We start from the raw sequence: 18,340 nt of genomic DNA, 5'->3' as shown, positions 1-18,340 counted from the left end.
CTTCATATTTTGTAGGCAAACAATCACACACTAAAGATGGCAAAAGCATCTTGTGACTGTTTATGTCCCCAAGGTACTTTGATTCATTTGAAATATAAGCCATTTTATTCCCATTTTAGCAAGTAAGACATGGTTTAGTAAGTTCGCTTGCTTTTTAGTCTTCCCAGGTTATATATCAAGGCTTAGGGGTGAACTTCAGTGATTTCTGAGAAATACAAAACTGTACTCAAGTACTGAGCAGCTTAGAGCAGCCGGAGCACGGCAATGCAGAGTTAAGACTGCCGGTTCAGATGAAGATCTTTATCTTGTCATTATGAAATTCCAGACATCCAAGGGATGATCCAAGCATAATCCTTTATTCAAATTTATTTAGAGGCCTCAGATAAATTCAATTAAAATATTTGATTAACTATGAATCAGGCTTTTCTGGAGAATAAAACACTTAAGCAATTAATTTTTCATTCAATTCTGCATTTCTTAAATCAATATACTTTGCTTAAATCATGTTGGTTACTTGTCAGAGTTCTTCCCTACAAGTCCCCAGTTTAATTAGTTGGATTCTCATTAACATGTGCCCAACCTCCATCTTGGTATTTTCCTACTGACCTTAAAAGGCAGGCAGTAATTAATGCTTAATGAAAAAGTAATGAAGGTCCTAAATTGAGCGGTTAGAAACAAATTCACAAACCTAGCAGGCAGCTCAACCAGCAGGTTGAGGGCAGAAAAGGGAAAAGAGGAGGATGCTGGGATGAGCCCCATGGCCTGGGGTGGTGAGGATGGAGAGGGAACGGGGAGCCCGGGGAGGACTGGAAGAGGCTGACTTGTGCCCTCTGGCAGATGAGGCACAGAAGTCAGTTGGTTTTGAGGGAGAACTGGTTAACACAAAGCTGAGAAATTGAGGTGTGACTTACATATAGTTGTAAGAATCAATCTGTGAACCCGCATTAAGCTATCGAGGCCCCTCTGGGACTCCCTCTCAGGTGTCTGTCTCTGCATCTCCATCCCCAGCGGTGCTCAGTGACAATTAATGGTCAAGGGGACACATGGTGTCTGCTGGCACTGTATCTCTCTCCATGCACCCATGTGGGTCTCTTAAAATTAAACAAGCACTAAATGTAATTGATTTTTTACAAAGCTTTTCCCCTCTGGCTGGGAAACCACTGTTTTCAGTGGAAACTCTGAGATGGTAAATATTGATGATGCTCATCAATACACCATGTTATTCCCTGGACCGGTGCAGGGATGTGTTGGAAGAAACCTCACTGCATTTCCATGCCTGGGCCATCTCACTTGTCCCATCAGGCGTGGAAATCAGGGCCAAGAAGCTGCAGGCAGTTGTAGCTTGAGAGCACACTGCAGGACGACATCCCTTCTTCCATAGGAAAGTGGAAATGGCTGCGAGCAGACAGGTCAGTCGATGCATTAGGCTGCATTCAGAGAGAAAGCAGATTGCAGAAAAGTGCACTTCCAGGCAGTTTGGACTAAACATGAAAAATGGAATTAGGTCAGTAATTATTTAAATTAATTTTACATCCTTTGCAGTAGGGCAGACTGCAGTACCCCTGCTACTCTTACAAATGAATGGTAATTTGCTAGGAAAAAAGAGACATATTAATGATGTCAGCCTTCGTTTTGGAAGTAATTGAAGCAGTACCTTAAAGAAATCAATGTTACACAGCTAGTAAGCATTATGTTTTTGTTCATATTAACCAATTCCAAGGGATTATGGATTTTTTTCCCCACTCTCAGCAGACAATAGCAATTCTGAATTAGCTGTTATTTTGAGCAGGTAAAAGAAAGGTCGTTTCATGCATTGCTTTAGTAAATATTCAGGATTCTTTGCAGTACTCCAGTTGCGCAGGCTTGCTAAATGTCCTCTATTAACAGTCATGCAAATCTCAATAAAAGAATTCCTGAGAAAAAATATTGTTCAGCTATCAGAAAATGTGCAGATGAGTATGCAAACACTCTTGGTTCTTACTTGTTGTGATTAGTTGGAGTTTCAATCACCAGACCATGATTTTTGCATGATTTCCATTACAATTTTATTCATTCGTCCTCAGATAATGAAAATCGGACATCTGCAACACTGCTCGGGATTCTCTTGCCTCCCTAGTACTTTGGGGAAACAATTTGGATTTTTAATGAAGAAGGAGTTTGCATGTTGCAAATTCCCAGCATTTGAACATTTCAGCATGTATAAACATGCCTCTCTTTCTGGTTTGCCAGCCCTGCTCCTGTTGCCATTTCTACCCACTGCAGGAGAAAAAAATCCTGGCAGTTGCTTCTTTCACAGGTGTACTTAGGGACAGGGGTCTGTACAGAAACACGTGTATCAGATGAGAGAGGGCATAGGGGCTGGGCAATATGAATGGGAGGAGAAGGGCCACACTCTAGTTAGTCTCCCCGTTCCCTCTGATTTTCGCATTCAAAAGGCCAAACCCTGCTCTTAGCGTGCGATTGTTGGCGAAGCACTGGGCTCGTGTCTGTAGCTGGAATTTCACCCTCAGCCTGCTGTGCAGAATGTGGGTCACCTACTTAGGTTTCAGAGGCTTGCTACTGCACCTTGAAATCTTAAATGAGAACTGTGTTTTTCTATATTTCGTAGCTCTTTTTTTTCTACGCTTTTAAGAAACCTTAAAAATGAATGTTTCCCCAGGTAATTTAGGCTGCTGCATCTCACTGCCTGTATATAAAACTAGGGTAGACATCAAGATGTCTATTCTGTATCAATCAAAGCAGTTAATTTTCTTCATAGTAACGTGAGATACTGCATCCTTTCACCTCCGCTACCTGCAGAAATCAGACAGGAGCTGTGGAGAGTAAGTACCACAGGTCTGAGCCCACAGGGAGAATAATATCTGGCAGAAAGAGCTTTGCCATTGAAAGTAACTTCTCACCAACAAATACACTTGTGGGTTTACTGCAAGTTTGCTGCCTCAATGACAGGACACGTCCTGCCATTGCTTGGAGGACTGGACTACCGTTGCAGGCGATGGGGGCTCTGTGGGAAAATCAACAGCCGGAGGAGCCCAGCAGGAGCTGGGCTGAACATCCCAGCGTGGGGCAGGCAGCACACATGCTAGCTGTGTCGCTCCAGCAGCGAATGCCATCACTGCCACAGCCCCCGAGCTTTCCTGAAGATTTATCTGGATACGAATGTGTGATTACTGTCAAATGATTAGTCCCAGTTGCTTTCGTTGACAATACAGAGCAGGGTTTCATTGTTCCCAAAGTTAAATTCAGAAGCAAACTATTAAACACAGTATTTATCTTCCCACTGTGCAGAATGCTGTGTTTAATATAATTCCTTTTTTTGAAAGGTCAGATTTACATAGTGAGCAGCAGAGGCTGCGATAGCGCAGGCATTGCTGGGCCTTTGGCTCTTTGCAGACCTGTTAGGGCAGCAGATAACCGAGCACTGCCTTCCTGCTGTCGGGCAGAAGCCAAGTCATAGAAACCCTTGCAGATAAATTGTCTCAGGTGATCAGGATAAATCTGTGTGGGTTCCCTCCCTCCACAGACAAGCAGGTGATACTGACACAGCTGAATTGGAGCACAAGCCCCACTGCAGCTTCAAGTCACTGGAGAATAAACCCCTACTGCAGTGCAGGGGAGAGCCCTGCCTTCCCTCCGAGGCAGCAGGCACCTGAGAAATAAGGGATCTCTTTGTATCTCCTAACTCTTCTGGGTTATCCTGCAAGCAGCATCTGTATGTGATTTCTTGTAAATCATCCCTTGTGGCAGCCTGGAACCCCTTGAAATATTTTGTCTGCAGTAATTCTTTTTAGGTTATGGATCACAGATGTTTTGCCCCAGTTTTTATTGACTGAGAATATCCCAGCCTTCCTACCAGCCCAGTATGATCCTCCCATTTGCAGGCCGTCTGCAGCTGGCAGTGCTGCCTGCAGGTGCTTGGATAACTCTTCACTTTCATCCTGGATTATGGAAGAGGTTCACAGGGAGGCATGAAGCCCTCCTGGTTTTGCCAGGATGATCAAAGACGAAGTTGAGGCACCTGTGTTAGCATGGCAAAAGCTACGCCAAGTCTGTGCTGCAATAGTGGTTTTGAAAAGGAAACTCGTGAGAGGTTATAGACAGCAGGGCAGCACGCCCAGGGCTTGCATTAGATTGAGTTTGTGTAGATGTTGACTTTACACTTGATTTTAGACTAATGAAATGAGTGAATTTGAAGGAGGGCCACTGAGATGGTCCTGGAGCTGGTGCATCTGGTGTACAAGGAGAAGCTGAGGGTTTCAGACTTTTTTAACCTGGAGAAGTTGACCTGTAGCTTGGACTAGAGGCCTCCAGAGTCCCTTCCAACCTCGTTTTCCCTAACCATGATTGCTCTTTTCCCATGCAATTTGTAAAAAGATTTTCAAAACTTCACTCTCAACAATATGAGTTATATTACTGAGTTGCTTAAAAGGAAAAATGAGTGGGGTTTCTGTTTAGGAGTTAATAGGCATATTGTGTGATGAGCAGCACCAAGATTCATGCTGGTGTTCATAGGAAATAGCCAAGATGAGTGGCTTATTGGCCAAGGACATGGTCACTTCTTAGCTCAAACTGCTGTTTCTTTAATTAAAATGTTAAGGGACTAAGTATGCCTTCTATGTAAGAAAAAGCTTTTTAAAATAATTGTTAAGAAAGGATATTCTGCTTGGTAAAACACTTTAAGTTACAAAATTAAAAGTACAGACATGCTGAGTGCTCCCTCCCTTTTTTAATTTCTGTTCTTTGTGTTCTCTTCCCTGAAGTACTTTTCTTTCAGTAATTGTGAACGAGGCTTTTGACCACAGGGTGAATATTTCTGGACTGAGACAGGATGTATTTAACTGGCATGAGCCAACGCTGTGAATGTAAATATACAGTTCAGGTTGGAGTTGTTCCTGAGCACAGAGAGATGGGAGGCCCTTATGAGTCAGTCACAACAGAGGGTTTCAAAAAGGCTGTATCCAGAGTAAAGTAATCACAACTTAATGGACAAAGCTGATAGCCATCAATAAAGGCTTGAAGCGAAGAGCAGAGATAAACTGCCAGGTAGTGACACACCAGCCTTTTAGTCCAATTATACGATGTAATTCCAAGGTTAGGAGTTGGTCTCAGATAATATGGTTAATTAATACAATCAAAAACATCATGAGACCTTATTGCTCTACCACATTCTCCTTCTCCTTCCTCAGTTTCAACTCCTTGCCCTGTTTCTCCCTCCCTCCTAATTATCTCCATAGCACTGGGGCCAGTATTGCTCCCTGTTCTCTTGATTCATCGTCTCCCTTGCATTGCCCCGCAACCGTGTACCATCTCTGCCAGGCTCTTTGCCGGCTGTAGGTGGGGTCTGGACGGGGGATACGTCACGGTGCTGTGCAGGGCGGCATGCTGCAGGGCAGGGCATCGCTGCGATGAAAACCCACCAGCTTACCTTTCCAAGCCGCCTGGTCTTCTGTGGCAGGCAGAAAATCACCTCCCTCTGTTCACCAGCCCTTCCTGCCTCATTTGTACTGAGCCTGCCCAAAGGGAGAGTAGCTCAAGAAGCAATATTTGAATTTAGAGGCCTTGTGGGGAATTAGGAAGCAATGTGACTTCTCAGCTTTACCATTACCATAAAGGAAAGGGCACAGTCTTCCTCTAATGACATTTTATGTGCATAAAGCAGTGTCAAAAGAATTGTAGCACACTGACAAGAAGATCAGCTTTGTGCTTTTATTCTTGTTCATAGTCCAACATTGGTGGAGTTTGGGGATGAGCTGCTCTCTCCCGCCTCCAGTGAATTCACATGGGAAGGGGGTTCTTGTAAAGAGGTGGGTGTTTCTGTTAGTACAGAAATATGTGGTGGCAGGTTTGGGGAGGTTTTAAGGTAACACACACTGCAAAACCTGCTGCAGGTTCTTATTCTGTGGTTGTTGAAGTAACGTGATGCGTGGAGGAAGAAATTTGTGTTTGGGATGTGTGCTGACAGAGTTACATCTGTGCTATTTCCACTTTCTACATACACCCCCAGATAAGTCTTCATGGTAAATAATTCTCCTTAGTAAAACTGCCAGTTCTTCTCATACCAGCAAGTAAATGAATGAAATGTTGTTGTCTCTTCTTAAAGAAAGGAGCCAAGATTTTGAAAGGTGACTTAATTTTGGGCATGTGCCACTTGTTCAGCTGTGGGATTTGGAGTTCCAGCCTAGGGTAATAAATATATCCCAAAGGATGTGTCAGTCTGGGAAAATGAAAGGAGAAGGGAAAGGATTAAAAAAAAAAAATAGTTAAATTTGGTTTTCTGGAATATAAATAGATGGAAATAGTCACAGAGAGCTCAGCATAGGGCGTGATCCCAGGCACTGAAATGAATGTCTTGCTAGTGGTTTCAGTGGAAGAAAAGTATGTGTGGTAACGGGGTTTTAGGTCTGAGATTTGTTTCTGCTCATACATACATCAGTGCTTTTATGAATTCTTGAACATTGATTTAAGGGTAGGTTTTAAACCTCTTTTCCTTTATTTGCCAGCCAACAACATCTGCTTCTACGGGGAATGCTCCTACTACTGCTCAACAGAGCACGCCCTGTGTGGAAAACCAGATCAGATCGAAGGGTCTCTGGCTGCTTTCCTACCCGATTTGTCTTTAGCTAAAAGGAAAACCTGGAGAAACCCTTGGAGACGTTCCTACCACAAGCGCAAGAAAGCAGAGTGAGTAGTGGTGAGCAAAGGGTTTGCCAGCTGCAAAGGGTAATTGGAAAACAAAACAGTTCTGCAGTTATTGCCCCTGACTGATCTAAAGCGTTGAGGCTTAGGAGAACATCTGCATTTCTGCAGCAGGTCCAGCTCCTGGGAAGGGGCAGAGTACTTACACCTGCAAGGAGCTCCAGCTTATGGTCCTGAATTTGAAAGGACCTTCAATGGCATAATTCCCTCACAGGACAGATACCTCCAGTGGCTTTGACAGGATGCAATGGGACCTGTCTTAAGTCCTATGAGAGGGAGAAAGATTCACTGCTATCAATAGCCCTAAACAAGTCTCAGATGTTCTCATCATATGACTGATGGTGCAGCTGGTCTCCTAAATCTTGAAGCTATTAGCCAGATAGTTTTCAATCTTGTGATTTTTCTTCTTTTTTCATCAGTCACAATCTTTATCGGTTGCCTGCATTACTGGAAGCAGCCTGAAGAATTTGCTGCCTCTACCTGATGCTGCCCTTAATTGAACGTGATACAACTAGATCTTTGCAAAATAACTTTTTTTTTTTTTTAATACTCAGTAAGCTTTTTCTCTCACATAAAATATCAAAATATTGGCTTTTCCAGATGGGAAGTTGATCCAGATTATTGTGAAGAGGTTAAACAAACACCCCCTTATGACAGTGGGACCAGAATTCTGGATATAATGGATATGACAGTTTTTGATTTCCTAATGGGTATGTTTCATCTCTTTCAAAAATTAAATGCAACATTTAATTAGAATAAGAACCATTTCTTTCTGCAACACTCTGCATAGCTCAGCAGTTTACTAAAGTATAGTTGAAGCTGCATTTATTGTGTGTGCCGTTCTAGATGATTATGAGAAAACGCAGATTTGCATGGTTATGTATTCCCATCAGTGCAGATTAAAGGAATAAATGTTCATAAATTCAGGGTTATGATGAATGCAGGTCAGGCTGGTCTCCCTCACAACAGTTAAGGGCTTCACCATTCGCTTTAGTGAGTGCTTTGCCATTGTAACATCTGGCTCCTGGATGCACATGCAAGGACTGTTCATTATTGGCACATTGTTCTCAACCTGCAGTAGTATTCACTGCTGTTTGCTCTAAAAACTGTCAAAGGAAGGGAAAAAAAAGGTGTTGCTTTGTCACAAAGGCAGCTGTGGTATGTATCAGGAAGTTTTTTTCTGGTTATGTGACCTGATTGGAATAAAATAATTATTAACAAGCAGGTAATAGTGACCTATTCCAAGCCTACTCAGTGGTTAACACTGAGACATTCTCATATGAAACCTGTTCTGCTGCAGCCAGTATAAGGTGTCAACATACATACTTGATTCTCAGACACATGCCAGCGTGGACATGTCGTCTGCCGTTGCCACTACTTAGATTTCTGCAGTGGACTGCAACAGGAGAGGCCAAATCACGGCTCAGGAGCCATATGTGGCATCTATAAGTGACTCAAGACCTCTGCCATGAAGAAAATTCATAGCTTGGCACCAGTACTCTGCACATGGACCTTAAAAAGCAGATCACACGTCTGCCTGCCATGGGTGCCCAGAGAGCGCTGTTCAGCTGTACCACTACAGTAGCATCCTGATCCATACATAGAGCCCTAATATCATTTTGGCTTTCTGGGCAGACAGAAATTTGGACGAAGTTCTTAATCGAGGAAAAACAGAATGTTTGGTCGCAGTTCAAAAAGTTCAGTATGATATTAGCAAAGTCACACGGATTAGCATCCCTGCTTGGAGGATGCATTTTCCCCTCTCTAAGCTAAGCCTCACACCCAGCATGGGTACCATGCTGCTTTGCACAACGTGCTGACCCAGGGCTGGAGCAGCAGGGCTCGTTTGCGCTGATGAAACTCTGCTGGCTCAGGATGTGGCTACCTCGTGGATGACAAGGCTCCCTGAGTGGTTGAGGTGCCTTCGTACTTGAGAGGGATTCCTTGGCGTACCCCAGGAAGGGTTGCTGGAGGGTGGGAAGGTTGGCTTTATCTCCTGGTAAGTTCTCTAGAGCTTAAGTTTAAAAGCTACAGAGAGCTTGAAAAGCTCCCAGAGGCTTAACAGCCCATCTTCCAGGATTGCATATTTTGGGGTTTCCACAGTAAAAGCAAACAAGCTCAGCAGATCTGTTGCTTTCTCTGCCCTATACAGCCATCACATTTGGGGAGTGCTGGCCTTCTCACTGAACTGTGGCTTTGGTATTGCCCTGACCTGCAGGCTCAGCAGCAGGCCAGAGCGAGAATGGTCTTTTTTTCTCTTTATTCCATAGGTAACATGGATCGACATCACTACGAAACCTTTGAGAAGTTTGGAAATGAAACATTTATTATCCACTTGGATAATGGAAGAGGGTAAATATCTTTAATAATCTTTCTGGGAAAAGAAAATAAATAAGTTAGTCTTTAAAACAGCCTTTGTCATGTTATTTCTCTTCTCTTTTAACAGGTTTGGAAAATATTCCCATGATGAACTTTCCATATTGGTGCCTTTAAACCAGTGCTGCAGGTATGTTTCATCTCCCGGGTTGTTTTCCAGTTTCTACAGTTGTTTCCACTAATAGGACTGAAATGTTCAAGTGAATCTTTTGTTGCATACCATGGAGAGGAGAAGGTGTTACCATCCCACCCAGGGAGCCTGACCAGAGCTAGCCCTAAGTGTTGGCACTAATAAATTAAGTGCTTTGTTGAGATCAGGCCCCTGCAGGAGCATGGCTGTGAGCTGTGCGAGAGAGGCTTTGTTAAGACAAAACACACATCCCATGGAAGTCAAGTGGCAAAACTTCCCCCAGCTTGTTCACAACAGCTTTCCTCGGTTCCCATGGCTGGGATTTTCAGAGAGGACAGGTGACATTTAGAGTTTCAGCTTTGCATGACTGGGACACAGGATGAGCTCTGTGTCTGTGGAGGCTCTGGGCACCCCTGCGGGCTGAGCTAGCCAGAGCCTGCGCTGCTGTCGCCCATGCCCCGTGGGCATCATGCGTGTCATTGCCAAGACGAAGGTGACCCTATGAATACTGCCCCAGATCCAGTGGTGCCTTACCCAGCTGAGGGACATGAAGGCTGTCTGCACTTGACTGTGCTCCAGGCTGTGCTGCAAAACCTCTCCACCTCTAAGGGCTCCCAAAAATCACTGGGCAGGTGACAATGCCAGCTGCTCGTTAGGCCTGTGACAGTGCCTGGTTCTCATCATTTCAGATCACATAATAAGGTCTTTACACTGTTATTGCTATACTGACTATAAGCCTTTTAGCCCAATAGTGATGAAAATACTGATTTACTTTTTTTTTCTCCTTTTTCTCTTAGAATAAGGAAGTCTACCTATCTGCGATTACAGTTGTTAGCCAAGGAGGAATACAAACTCAGTCTCTTGATGAAGGAATCTTTACTAAAAGATAAAATAGCTCCCATTCTCTACCAGCCTCACTTGGAGGCGATGGACAGGCGGCTGCGGATTGTCCTCAAGGCTGTTAGTGACTGTATAGAAAAGGATGGTTATGACAATGTGGTTGAAAATGACTTTAACACTGATGTTAACACTGTTACAACCGAGAGGTAGTGAAATCGCAAGACTACGTTTTTACCAGCCAAGTAAAGAAGATTCAAAGAGAAAAAAGAAAAAAAGTCTTGCAAAAGACTGTGTATGCCACTTTGTGAATTCAGTGAATTCAGAAATGAGATATAATTGTTCCCAAAGTAGGTAAAATGTAGACTCTGCAAAGGATTAGGTCGTTAAGAAAAATAAGTCTAATGTGATGCTTTTCGTTAGTTCCTAAAGAGACATTATGAAAAGATTCAGAAAATATTCAGATCATTGACAGACAGCAGTCTGATAGCAAAACACCTCCTGTCCTTTTTGTATAGAAAGGAGGCCTTTACTTAATATTTTGTATTTATATATGGTATATCTATGAAACCCGAGACCTACCTACCAAATTTAACTAAGAGGGACGGCATAGTTTTGTGACTCACACTTTGTTTGTGGTGACAGTCCACATAATATTTTGTGTTAACCCTTTAAGTGCTCTAATCCACTGTATCTTATTTAAATTGAATGCTTTTTTCCCCCAGCTACTCAGCATTTAAAGGGTTAAAGCATTATGAACTTCTAAAGGCAAAAAATAATAATAATTATAATAATAATAAATACAGTGGTTACCAGAAGGGAATCTCACTAATTGTGCATTGACAGGAATACTTGAATGTTGGTTTTACAAAGTGATGTAAAATGAGAAGTTGTACTATTTGTCCATAAGGAGGTGGCAGCTCTTATCTTTCTAGACTATCATAGCTGAGCTGCTACTTTTGAACTTTGCTTTTGATAGTTTTGTGTAAATATATACATATATGGGTAAAAAGCTGCTTTCAGCAGCTCTAGGCTTACTTTTGCAGCATTTTTGTGGAATTGTTTGCAACGTGGTAAAAGTGCAATAAAGATATGGCAAAATGTGTAGCCATCATGTCTAAATGGATTTATTTTTCAGTGGAAATCTTGTTCAGAGCACAGCTGTGCAAACCAGCCAAGTATTCCAGAAGCAGTTGCTTAAATTGTCATCCCGTTCTGTAGCAACAGTGAATTGAGCTAAAGTAGGGAATTGGTGATTGTTATACATTACAACTCCAATAAGGACCATGGTGTTGAAAATAGCTAATCTTTCATATGAAAGCATTGTTTGGACTATCGTTTCAACATCCCTTCCTTTTGCAATTACAGCTGTAGAAACAAACTGGAGAGCAACACCTCCAAAAGATTACGGCTTGACACGCTGCCCAGAGGATTTAGATACATCAGTGCCTCTGACTTGGGTAGCAAAAGCCCTTGTAAAACCCAGAATATCTCAGCCTAAATTATCTAGAAATATGGCATTCTTAACCAAATAGTTTTGAATCGTGTTCAGCTGAGTTCACGTAATATGTGTGGAGACTTTCAGACCAAAAGCAAGCTATAAATCAAATAAGTGGCTGTATTTGACTTGTGAAAACGTGGTGTAGTACAGAAGGAATCCCTCATCACTCTTTTGGGTGAGGAGAGAATTTATTATGACAATACTCGTCACAACTATAATTCAAAGCTGTCATTTGTTTCATTTTATATCTTTCTTCTTAGGGGTTTATAAACATATCCTTTTAAAGCCTGTATCCAGATAGACTAAAATGTAGGCATTTCAGCATATTAAAATTATGAGAGAAAGAGGTGCTATATAGTCTCATTCACTTCTTAGGTGAAAAAAAATATGCGTGTTACCATTTTACTGCCAAATTCAAATTCCCATGACTCTCACATACAGGGCATACAAAGACAACAGAACATCACAGGTTACACAACTATCCATAAACTTGGAAAATTTCTGTGGCTTTCTTTCACTTTCCAAGGCCCCCCTGTGGTAGCAAGAATGATCTCTGTAAAACAGTACTTGTACTGGAGCTCTCTCTCCCTGTTAACAAAAACACCCGAAACATGGGATTGTAAAAAGGTGAAATGGGTGATACTATCCTTGCTTTATCCTCAATGCCTGGTGTTGGTTTTCATGCAGGTACAGCTTTTTCTCACCATGAGCTGGTGCCAGGACAGCAGCCAGGGGCTATAAAATCACCTTCCCAGTGCAACTCTGCTACTGGGGTTGGGTCAGCCAGGGGCTCTGGGTCTGCAAACTTTATTTTCTTCGGGAAAGCAGCACTTAGAAGCCTCTTGGCTCAGACGGGAGCAGATATATCGAAGGGCTTTTTTTCTTTAGAAGTTGGATTGTAGGTCAGGAGCCCCTGGCAGCATGGTTCAAGCTGAGGGTCTCTGCAGAAGGCTGCTTGGTACTGTCAGGTATATAAACTTACTGTTACGAACCCAGTTCTGAATTTCTATAAGCAGAATTAGTAATATGTCTACAGAATAACTAACTAAAGGTCACTCATCCTTGCCATATCGTAACCAGCTCTGTAGGGGCTCCAGTTTCTTTCTTTTCCTGAACTTCGATGCTTCTCCTTGAAAGCTCTGCACTACAGCTTTCTAGACTGAATAGAAGAATAAAAATTATTCTTGTTTCCAGTCCTAAATTAGACATACAGAAAAGCTGAAGGGGAGGCTTTTCTTTGGCATGAGACATGCAAGTGTCTTGGAAGAGGGAGATATTTCTTAAGATGCTGGGAAAGGTTTCCTTTCGTCCGTGCCTCCGATGAGAAATTGGGATGAATTAACCACACCTGAGCAGTGCAAGCCTGAATGTGCTGCACGGCACTCAGGCAATGAATGGCAAGAGCTGAGTTCAGGCCCTTCGTGTGGCTGGGGGAGATGAGGACATGGGGCTGATCTGGAGGACATTGCAAGAAGTGGAAGGGCTGATTAATTAGAGAAGCTGTGGAGTTGCTTCTCATTATCTACCAGGAAGCTCCAGTGTGTTTGCGTTCACACTGCCAGGTAGCTCTAGCTACCTTTGACTCATATTAATTTTCTAGGTGTTTGGGAAGGGAAAAGAATTATTGCCTCATTCTGCTCTTTCTTTTTTACATGGGCATGACAGAATCGAAATTGGGCCTGGGGAGGGAACTTGTGGCTCTGCCTTTCAGCTCTTGGGGCTAATACAGCCTTGAGAATAGCTCTGTACAGCCCAGGGAGGGGCAAACCTCTGCTTTCGGGGTGCATCTGTATTGCCCCAAGACAGCTAGCAGCTAGCCTGAATTTCTTCTCCTGAAGACCTCACGGGTTTTTGAGAGCCTTTAGGCAAAAGATGTTGTTCTCCAAGGGTGAAACACATCCTTTTACAGACAGTGACAGCTTTCTGAGCTATCTCAGCAGTGGGTACAATTTGAGGGTCCCTTTGCACAAGGACAGCTTGTTCTTGGGGGTTCTTGTTGAGAGGGCACAGTGGGTTTGGTGTGCAGGTCATACACTCTGGCAGACACGTGTGACAGCAGATTACCACCATGCAAGACGGTGGCTCTGAAAGGGCTGTCATTGTGCATTAGGTCAGTAATCCATGAACTAAGGAGGATTAGCATGACACAGTGTAACATCTCTTTAGGAGTCCTACATATCTACCAGACAAAAAGATTCACTCAAAGAAGATAACTAAATGTCGGAATCCAATTGGTTTGTCTCCAAATCTCAAACATGGGTGTAGCAACAGCACCTAGACAATAACATACCAAGAAATCTGCAGTAGCTATCAGGGGCATAACATGTTCAGCACAATAAATATAGTATGCACAATAAATAACAGATAAAAATAGATAATATACTTCTAAAAGCACCTAATTACAACTGTATCTGACAGCCTAGAATAGCTTACTGTATTCTCCTGAGTAATTCAGATGAAAGCCTCATTTTGTTTTGCTGTTTTTCTGTTATTTAAGCATCAAAGGAAGTTCACACAAATTAAAGAAAAAAAGCTCTCATTGTTTGAATTAGATATCACTGTTGTGATCAGCAGTACCAGGCAGAGCCTGTGATGTATATACAAGCTGGAAGCCTGAAGGAGATTGCAATGTAAGCAACAGCAAGAAGTGTTGTGTAGGAGGGAACCTGGGATTTCAGCCTGATTGTTGCCTTTGAGCACTGAACTGAGAATGAACTTGTCTTATGTGGGCATCAAAGGGAGGAGCATCCAAAGGGTATTCTGGTTCCTGCTAGTGGGTCACGGTATGTATAGGGCCAAGGGGACATCCTGCTCTCTTCCATTGTAGCAACAGCATCATCCCCTTAACACATCCAAACTCTGCCTGAAGACTGACCCTGCATCAAGGCTGTTGTGGCCCCAGCCCAACAGTGCTGATTTTCCAGCTTGGAGCTGGACATATATTAGAGCCTTGATAATTTGCAGCCAGTGTGATGTAGCAAACTTGCCTTTAGGTCTGAATGTATGACCACAAAATTAATTTTCCAGAAATTATTCCAGATGCCGGTTGATTCTATGGACTTTCTTGACAGTGCTAAAATATTTGAGGCTCAATAAGCAGAAACGAACATGCACAAGGAAGATGCTTTTTAAACTGTAAATTGAGTGTTTGAGGGAAATGTTGAGATGCTTGGGACAAGTTTTCACATGGAATTTCAAGTTATTACCAGTTAGAAGCTGCTGAATTTCTTGAGAATGTGGGGGGTTTTTTATGCTAAAAGTGATTCATAGGTAGCCTCCAGCCATAACTCAGCCTGTGACCAGATCAAACTGAATTATCTGCTTCCTTCTACATTTGCATCAGTAAATTACCAATCCAATGCTTTTGGGGGCTGACTAGAAAAAAAAAAAAAGTTAAAAGCAATTCGATTTGGTGGGTCAAAAGACCTGAGAACTGAGGTCAGACCAGCTCTGGTCATGAGTGAAAACAAAGCATAAGCAAAAAGGAGGCTATTGATATCGTAGTACCAGTACCTCTTCTTCTAATGCAAGGTCGAATCAATAGGTTTTGTCTAGAGATTATCTTCAGGAGCTGCTGGAATACACGCTATCTGCTGCTGCATCTTTTTAGAGACACTAAACACTTTCCAAGCTTTTCCATTTATGCAACTTTGATGTAGTTAACATGAAGAAGTAAGGGGATTTTGAGCAGGATGGAAGGAATGCCCACCACTATATGAAGACTTACGTGCTGGGAGATCAGCTCCTCTCTTTCTAATGACCTTCACACACAATCAGCCCCTGTCCCCTGTCAGAAGTACGATGTGTTATGCCTTGAATCCTGCTCAGATATGGGCCCAAATCCAGCAGCTTACAGCTGGAATTGGCAGCTTGAGCCAAAGCAGAGTATCTCGAAATTCGAGGTGTCAGATCAGAGCACTCCCCACTTCTATGAATGTAGGAATCTGGGTCACGTTCTGCCTTGGCCACAGTAATGAATGACATTAGGACCCCTACATAAATTCCTCTGCCACTTCTTCTAGAAAGGCGCTCACTGATTGATAGACATGTGTACAGAACCACCTACGTGCTTTAGCTGACCCTGACATAACTTCAAAATGCATCCCAGGGTGACTTAAGATAGATCCTATCCAAAAGACAGACAATTTAAAATCTCATCCCTCCAACTGCTGGTGCTGTACTAACGCCAGCCGTGTGTCACTCCAGAGGTGGTTGCTGGAATCTGCTGAAATATAGTGATCTCTGTACATCCATGTTGCTCGCAGGAGCACCTGGATGCCTGCAGCAGGTGCCATAAATCAAGCGAGGTCTACAATCCGTGTGCATTTTTGGAATCCTCATGCACAGCTAAATGACAAATGAAAGTTAAAGCTGTCAGCAAAATGTAAGCAATGCAGCTGAGGAAGCCCAAGTGGGGGGGGGAACCAAACCCAAAGTGACAAAGGCAAGTTGATGTTCAAATCCTTTTTTGCAGACACTGATACATAAGCCAGGAGCAGCACTATTGCTCTGATCTGAGACTGAGCTTTGGAAATGGAGGACAAATCCTCTTCTGATTTGTAAACTAAGCGAATCAGGCTATCCAAAATTTCAAGCAGCTTTCCTTCTAGCATATCCTCCTTAGTCTTTCACCATAACAATTTGTGTAACCTCTTAGAGTAGCACCAGGAATCTTTGCCACAGGCAGCACTTTATAAATAGTGACAATAAAAGGCTTTTCTGGTTAGTCCATTGAATGAAGTTTGCATCGTTTTCTAGACTAAATCAGAATCCTTTCTGCTGATTTTTAAGCAACTCCTTCCTAATCAGTGAAGTCAGAGTTTTATAGAAGCAGAATTTAGGCCCATTATCTTCTTTCGCTGCCCCATTTACAGATAAATAGTCTCTCTCTGACTTTCTCATGGCTTTCTTAGCTATAAGCTTAAATAATTTATTATTGTTGTTTATCTTTTCCTCTATATTTCTAGCTGTTTGCTTCACTGATTTGTACTGGATTTCCATTTTTAATGGATTCTTTTTTAGCCTGAATGAACTCCAAAATTCATTATTTATAAATTGAGGCATCTATAGCTAAGTTTTTGCATTGTAATTGGAGCTTCATTTAAATGCTGGCAGTAGCCTTTAGACTCAACTGCTTGCAGCAAGTGTGCGTACGTTGGTTATGCCTACAGAGCCCTCACTTTGTGACACATCTAGGAGACTTCTATAGGAGCTTGTGTGATAGTTCCTGGGAAATCACTTAGTCCTCCAGAGCCCACTCATGACAGCCTGACCAAGTGCTTTACCCTCATTGTCCATCTGAGGGCTATATTTGAGGACATCTTCTGTGCTATCTGTACCAGCACAGATGAAGACCCTATATGTGTAGAAAAACCTTGCTGAAGTTTCCTCCTTAAATTCAGTATGGCAAACCCCTTCTTTTCTTCATCAGGAGGCACTGCAAGTGTTGTTGGACCAAGCAACTGACTCATCTACTCTAGGAAAAACACAATTCTTGTTGATTCAGTACCTACAGGTCCTCCTGGCTTCAGTTGTTACCCTGAAAGTTGTGCTGAAATGGGTGTTTTGGTCCCTCAGCATTGTTCTAACACCAAAGTGTTTGGAGGGGATGGTTCTGCCGTAGTAGCAGTTATGCCTTTTTTCCTCCATCTGTTGGCAACAGATGAAGTAAAAAAAGTACCTAGCAATTCAGCTGTCTGGGTCCCCCTGATTCCTTGCTGTCCTAAAGGCTCTTGACAGCTGTTAAGAGCAGGGTAAGCAAGAGGAGCCTATTGGGTATCTTCAGGTTTGATCCAAGAAGTGGAAGGAAGCTCTACTCTCTGAAGAAGCCAAAATAAGGTTACAAAACCTATGTCATGACTTGGGCGTGTGAATGATAGATCCAGTGGAAAAATAGTTTTTGTAGCGTTCCGGATGTGTGGTCCCCACAGTGTATTTTTTCATCACTTAAATAGGCAATGGCAGAGCCATCCCACAAAGCCTCCACACTCACTAGAAGTGAGCAGTATCCTCCTGTTAGAGGACTTAATCTAGTGAGGTTAATGGAGACTTACCCAGTGGTTTCAAGTTCCTTTGGATCCAGCCCAGAGAAGCTGCAGAAGGTCAGTGGTAAAGAGCTGCTCACCTGAGCTTCTGAGAAACACCCTGGAAATAAGGATGTTAAAAATTAGAACAGCTTAATGGTTGTACCAGTGTTTTATTTGACCTTGTGGTAGTATATGTGGTTCTTGGTTAAAGAGTAACCCCTTAGCTATTTACATGGGGCTTAGTTTTGCAACAGGTGAAAATAAATGTTACCTACCAAGGAGGGAGGCTAAGAAATCAGAAGAAAAACATACGGACCACACAGTCCTGTGTAGTCTGCAAAGAGGATACAAACTAGCTGGCAGACTGCTGCATATTCATGAGAGCATCTCACATACCCTCACTCTTATTAAAGTATCCTACCTCAAGTCTGTCATGCTTGATTAGCATTTTAACAGGTTCAGACACGTATTTACCAGGTCTCCACACTGTGCACCCCACACTGGATGATTCAGACATTGAGCGCTGTCACTGCGCGGGTGCGTAGCTTGTCCAACAGCACCCCACAGCAGCCTGAGAGTCCATTGCTTACACGTTCCCCTGTGTTGATAGAAATTGTGGTGAACTGACTGGTTAGGCACCACTTCAGCCAGGCAACAGGCTTCTTGTTCACTCATCAGCCTTCAACCCCCTTTGTAGTGGTTCATCTAAACCAGCACAATCGAGTTGTGGGTTGTCCGTGCTATTTGGGCATCTGAGGCCCATCATTCAGTTTT

The 18,340-nt window shown here is 42.9% G+C and overlaps 1 protein-coding gene across 1 annotated transcript in view; it reads left to right on the top strand.

Annotated features, from left to right (window-relative positions):
* The window catches only part of FAM20C (FAM20C golgi associated secretory pathway kinase), a 58,259-nt gene extending 48,007 nt beyond the window's left edge, over nt 1-10,252 (top strand). The window contains exons 6-10 of the mRNA XM_086473048.1: nt 6,501-6,681; nt 7,297-7,406; nt 8,967-9,048; nt 9,143-9,202; nt 10,000-10,252. Coding sequence (XP_086329174.1) covers nt 6,501-6,681; nt 7,297-7,406; nt 8,967-9,048; nt 9,143-9,202; nt 10,000-10,252 — 686 coding nt within the window. The remainder of the gene's footprint in view (nt 1-6,500; nt 6,682-7,296; nt 7,407-8,966; nt 9,049-9,142; nt 9,203-9,999) is intronic.
* The last annotated feature ends 8,088 nt before the right edge of the window (nt 10,253-18,340 follow it).

The sequence above is a fragment of the Leptosomus discolor genome, chromosome 14, assembly GCF_034619465.1.
Source record: "Leptosomus discolor isolate bLepDis1 chromosome 14, bLepDis1.hap2, whole genome shotgun sequence".
In the NCBI taxonomy this organism is placed as follows: Eukaryota; Metazoa; Chordata; class Aves; order Leptosomiformes; family Leptosomidae; genus Leptosomus; species Leptosomus discolor.
The sequence above is the reverse complement of the archived record's forward strand: the minus strand, read 5'-3'. Positions and strand labels throughout refer to the sequence as shown.